The sequence below is a fragment of the Elephas maximus genome, chromosome X, assembly GCF_024166365.1.
Source record: "Elephas maximus indicus isolate mEleMax1 chromosome X, mEleMax1 primary haplotype, whole genome shotgun sequence".
Taxonomy (NCBI): domain Eukaryota; kingdom Metazoa; phylum Chordata; class Mammalia; order Proboscidea; family Elephantidae; genus Elephas; species Elephas maximus.
In genome coordinates this window covers 165,116,637-165,123,017 of record NC_064846.1, presented here as the reverse complement: position 1 = coordinate 165,123,017, position 6,381 = coordinate 165,116,637, and the positions used below count along the sequence as shown (strand labels likewise).

General features: G+C 36.0%; 1 protein-coding gene across 2 annotated transcripts in view; it reads left to right on the top strand.

Annotated features, from left to right (window-relative positions):
* Window positions 1–1,301: 1,301 nt before the first annotated feature.
* Window positions 1,302–6,381, top strand: part of GLRA2 (glycine receptor alpha 2) — a 204,100-nt gene continuing 199,020 nt past the window's right edge. For both annotated transcript variants that reach the window (XM_049871800.1, XM_049871798.1), the window contains exons 1-2: window positions 1,302–1,369; window positions 3,508–3,641. In XM_049871800.1, coding sequence (XP_049727757.1) covers window positions 1,302–1,369; window positions 3,508–3,641 — 202 coding nt within the window. The remainder of the gene's footprint in view (window positions 1,370–3,507; window positions 3,642–6,381) is intronic.

The window sequence follows — 6,381 nt, the reverse complement described above, 5'->3', positions numbered from 1 at the left end:
CACCTTCTCTTGCTCCATTTCTAACATGGAGCCCTGTTCTAACCTTTAACCAGGGCAGGGAAAGATTGCTACTGCCCCCTGCTGGCTCACTGCCTTTCTTCCTCTACAAATCTGTGACTTGAAGAGGATGCCCAGGGGTTTTGAGCCACTGAAGAAAGCACGGTGCAAGGGGCTTTCCCTAGTACAGAAGTAGAGGGATCCTTTGGGAACAGGCGGCCAAAATCAAACTTAAACGCTCAGAAGGCGAGGAAGGCATAAAGGGCTTTTAAATTAAATTATCGATCTTCATGAACTTTTATCTGCACATGGGCTTCTCTAAGCCAAGGAAATGCCCCCTCCTCTTCAGCACAGGACTCCTCTTTTGCGTCCGGCTTCCATTGGCAAGGAGTCGACTACTCACTCCCCTATTATAATTTCAGCACTCCGAATCTTGTTATCTCTTTTAAATTCTCCCAATTTCCTTTCCCCACGCCTAGACTTTATTCCCGTTTCTTTTTGTTTCAAACTCCCGTCCCACCCACCCATCGACAGACACATTTCTAGGAGCTCAGACCCCAGTCTCCCACGCCCTCTTCGTTCCCCCCTGACCTCTATCTCTTCTTGTCATCTCACCCCCTTCAGCATGACCAGTCACTCTTTGCCTTTGAGTGAACAGCAGGCACGTCCCCTCTTGAATGACTCTCCCCGACCCCCGCCCCAATCCGACAGAAAAAGGAAACATGCGCACTTCAGAGCTAGGAGCTGTCCGAGTGCTGAAATTTATAGGCTGGGTAAGATCACGTCTCCGTCTCTTTCTGTAGCCCTCATTCCAGCGCAGGATCTCAGCAATTTTCCCCTCTTCCCCCCACCCACTCCAGCGCGCAGAGTCCTTTTTTCTCCCTCATTTACAACTTCTTCCAAAAAGAGAACATTTTCTAGAGGAAAGGGCTTTGCCAAATAGAAAGGATATAAAACAAAAGCCAGCATGGCATTGTCACCAGCCCCCTTTGCATGGTGATGCGATGAAGGTAGCAGCATTTTTATTATTCAGGAGAAGCAGCTGGGGGATTCACCAGTCCTGAGGCTTTGTCTTTCCTGGGCTAACTGATGGTCCTGAGCCTCGGTTTGACCTGACCATGATGCCCAGGACTGGCACTTTTTGTTTTTTCTCGGTAAACTGTACAAACCCAAATCTCTTTTTGGTTTTCAAGGAAATTAGATTCCTGCCAGATTTTGAGTCTGGACAATAAATAGATACTTTGTCCTAGCTTCTTTCTGGAATCATTTCTGGGATATTTTCCACAAGCATCACAGAAACAGGAATGAACCGGCAGCTAGTGAGCATTTTGACAGCCTTGTTTGCATTTTTTTTAGAGACAAACCACTTCAGGTAGGTGAAACGACTTTGCATGCTGATATTACATGAAAACTGTTTTAAAGAGAACATATCATGTAATTGTTATCTATTTTTCTATGACTTGTATCATATTATTTTAATTTGATAAAGTAGAGTTAGGTTTCTTTTGTTTGTTTTAAAAGCTTAATTATGGTAGGAGGGTGGTAAATTTCCACAAAAACAAGTTTTATGATGCATGGTCTCACGCTATGCATTTCAACACACATTTTCACAGCCAATATGATATTAAGCTAGTATCATGAGTTGCATGCTCTTTACATTTCTATGTAAGGGTAATTTTTTTCTTTTGAATTCTTCTGGAAGTCATTTATAGGCATTATTGGATGCAACATTTTTCATATAGTGGAAGTGATTGGATTAATTTGCCAGGAGTAGGTCATCTTATGTAAAATATAAAGGAATCTTAATTCTTAGCCAACTTGGGTTTCCTATAATATTTCAGCGGCTGGAAGTGTACTATGAGGAATACAACCCAGGCATTTTCTTGAAATGTCAAAAAAATTAAATCTCTTTTTACCACTATATTATACTTTTCAGTATATTTGGAAATTAATTGCCTACCAGTATTTAATTAATATGACATCTTTTAATTTATGTATGTATGAGAAATAGAGTATGTGCAATTAAAGTAAATGAGAAATTACTATTTGCATGCTTGTATTTTCTACATAATTAAAAAATTGTCAAATCACTTGGTACTACAACATATGAGATTATTGCTGGTAAGTGAAGTAGCCATCCTAATGGCAGAGACTCTAAGACAGAGAGATAGGAGATGTTCATGCAACAAAGTGTAGGACTCTCCATTTAATTTTCACCAAATGATGTGGTGTTTTTTCACAGAACCAAGAGAAATGGCATATAGCAATAATGCTATGAGTACTGGGAAAACTCACTATGTTCCTTTCAGGGTCACACCTCCTACTATGATTAAGAAAAACTGTAGGCTGAGTTTTATTAGAATCACCATCATCATCGTCTTCCCACCACTACCATCATAATCAAATAATACTTGATCAATCAGATGAATCTGCATATAGGAATGTGAGCATTTCTGGATGGATATATCAATTTTTAACTCCTACTAAACGTTTATACAATCTTTGCATTTACATTTGATGCCACTTATTTGAAAAATTGGCAAGAATTTGGTCTTTTCTTCATGACAGAATCAACAAGATGGTTTGTTAAACTATTGAAAACAAAGGTTGTAAATGTATACTTTTGGGAAGGACTCAGGATTCAGTCAACCACTACGTATTGTGAAAGAATTTATTTCACTACAAACCAAACGTGTTCTTTTTATAAAAGCCCTTCATTACTTTTAAAAGGAAAATAAAATCATATGAGAATTTTTCCAATCAACTTTTCATGTTTCTGATAATGAAAATGACAAAATGATTTTGAAGTGCTTTTTCATGAATACTTCATTGGAGAGCCAACGATTCAAATGCTTATATATAAATAACAACTGATAAAATAATAGAAGCAACAGACATGCTCATTGTTGACCTATTTTAGAATGGAGTTAAAATTTCAAGTGAAGATTCTCTTTTAGACAATACACTGGAAATTATTAATAGTCGACAGCTAGAATAGAATCTAGCAGGTGAGAAAAGCAATAGAATAATTACTTGCACTGTTTGCTTTGCTCTGTCCATTTTCTTATTTCTTATAAAAAGTGGAGGTTTATATTTAGAGCTGAAATGCTCAAACAATTTTTACAAAGTCATGGGAAAATGAATTTCAGAAAATCACATGGAATTTTAAAAATTACCACTTCACTTCATTGTGACTCTAGAAAGAAATAGCTTTAACTATATGTTCATAAAATCTACAACCTAAAATGATGCACATTGTTTCATCTTAAACCTTCTATGGCTAAAGTTTGGAAACTTAGGAGATATGACTCAGGCTTTATACCTCTCATTTTTTAAAGTTTCCTTTAGAACATGTACAAGTTCAGAAGTTGACCAAAGAGTTTGTATTTTTTTCTTTTAATTAATATTTCAAATATGTTTACCAAAGCTTGATGTTAAATATTATGTGTGCCATAGATCTCAGGGTGATGAAAATGGAATTGTTGCTAAAAGAGTTAATGATGTGTTTAGGACGGCTGTCTGTAAAGACCATGACTCCAGGTCTGGAAAACAACCTTCGCAGACCCTATCTCCTTCAGATTTCTTGGACAAATTAATGGGAAGGACATCAGGATACGATGCAAGAATCAGGCCAAATTTTAAAGGTAGGTTCCACTTAAACTTATGTTAAGCCTTTGGGGAATCTTCTAGATGTTCGAATAGTTTACTCTGAAAAAAAAGTTTTCACGGATTTTTACTACAAAACGGAAATGGCAAGTATGGTATTCATTTTTTTTTGGCATTCTTTTGAAATAGCAATTTAAATATCTTAAATTTTACTTGCTGCTTGATAAGTTTGGAAACTTCCCTTGTTTGTGTTCTATTCCACAAAGAAAGCTAGTGTCAGAGATTATTGCCAAATTTCCTATTTTATCTGAAGTGGAAGTATGGCTGGAGGTGAATACAAGAGCAAATGATGGACTTAATTTGCATGAACATGTACTAGGATTTATACAAATTTCAGTGGCTACAGAATTGGTTTTAAATATTTGCATACAAAGTGAAGTTTAAATGTCAATGTAAAGCATACCATTTTACATACTTCCAGGCCTGTCTGATTTTTAAACTTGATTTTAAAAAAAAGAGGCTCTAATTTAAAACATCAGAACTTTTTGATTTCCTCTTGTTTAAATATTCTAATTGCTTATCTGAAATCATTAACAAAAATCATAGAATTGTAAAGTGCACGTGTCAAACATGGTGGAGACTTTCTTTGTTCAATTAGAAGCAAACCAAAGAATTTGGGGGTTTTGTTGTTTAACATTACAATGATAGTCTAAAAATTATGTTTTTATTTATTTGGTTTATTTTTATGATGAAAATTATTCATTAGAAAAAATTTTATAGGAACTAATTATTAATGACTGAATTATTTTATGATACCTTAATATTCGAAGACATATTTTAAGTGACTATTGCCTTTTATTTCCTAATTTAATTTAACATAATGTCTTGTGAAGGGTTTATAATATGTCATAAAAAGAGAAACCTATATTCTATATATTATGTACCAATTCCAGCGTTGCCTTGGTTTTGCTTATTAGCAATTTAATGCATTACTTCCCTTGAGTTTTGATTAATTTTTATCATTGGTAAATATGAGCATGAAAACTAAATTTTAAATTCATTTCTTCTTTAAATGCTACACCTCTGAATATACCCAGCTTTGGGCACATTTCATAAAGAAATAAGTCAGAATGTTGATAATCAAGTGTTTTCGATTTAAAGACTATTTCCAGAAGAGACAACTAAACTAAGTTCAGAGTACAATTTTCCTGAAATCTTCATCTTCATCCCATTTCACATTAAGTTTGTGCTCATTGCTTTGAAAGTCAAGAGTGGAAATAAAATTCTATGTGTGAGAAGAGAAGAATCAGCTTTCAACGGGACTGCTCATTCAAACAGTTACTCAGTCACTCAACAGCTTTTGAGTCTAAGTTACAAGCAAAATACTAACGATGCTGGGCAATTTGGAAAATGAGAGATGAAGCAGGTTTGAATGCTACCACCAGAAATTTCAGTGGGGAGAGCAAATGTTACATGAATACTTAAAATATTAGATAGAAATCGTTAAGTACCATGAGGAAGTATAGATAAAATGCTACAGGATTCCAACAAATGGAGAGACGATTTCTTATTAAGCTATTCATGGAAAAAGGGGCCCTGGTGGCGCAGTGGTTAAGCACTCATCTGCTAACTGAAAGGTCTGCAGTTTGAATCCACCATGTGGCAGCCTACTTCCGTAAAGATTTACAGCCTTGGAAACCCTATGAGACAGTTCTATAGGGTTCTATAGACAGTCGCTATAGGGTCACTATGAGTAGGAATGGACTCGATGGCAATGGATTTGGTTTTTGTTTTTTATTTATGGAGAGGGGGCATTTAAACCATGTCTTGAAGGTTGAGCAGGATTTGGATTTCCAAAGATGGCAAATTGTTTCAAGTTTATGAGCACTTGTCTAATAGCAACTATTACTCCCCCTTTCCTGGAAAGAATTTTTCAAAAGATCAAAAAAGTGAAAAGGGTAATAAAGCAAACACTGTGTTACCTTTGCTATTTTAAGTGACCACATAGAATAAGCCATCATTTCTACACATAGTTCCCCCCCACCCCGGGAATGCCACCCTTTGGAAATGACATGTCTCATGAATCTAAAGGATAAATGAATGAGAAGAACGTAAGGTTTGGCAAAGCATGGCCATGTTTTTGAGATCTATCCACTATTTAAAGACCTGAGTTCGGGACGTTTTAATGACTTATAAAAGGAAAACAGGATAACACCACTCAAGGCTAACATTAATGAACTTCACTGTGTTTTGCCTGCCTCTCCTGTAACTCTCCACTTCAAGGAACATTGTTACTCTTTCATAAACTTTTATTACATAGGCTATTTATATGAGATCAATTACTTAACGTTTTGCACAATTCTTTTCACTCTGAGAAGCATTGCTCTTCCTGGATGTAAAACATTCCTCATCAGTTTAGACTAAAATTATTATCCCTCCTGGTGCTCCCATGGAACTTTATATGTCTAATATGGTACTTTTGCATATTTATGTTTTATTGGCGCATGCTCTATCTGAGAGGGCAGGGAGGTACCTTATTATATACTTATTCCCAACTCCTGGTCCAAATGCTTGGAACATCAGAGGTGCTCAATAAATGTTTGTTGAATTGAATCATGGACTAAAGGAGAGATAAATGTGCTTACCCTCTAATATAATTATTCCCTTATCCTCCAGTTAGCCTTGTTGCTTAGGTTTATTCATAACCTAAGAGGACAACGTCCTCCTGCTTCCCAGGACCCACTTCTATATATACGTAAGTGACTGGCAATAGAGCTA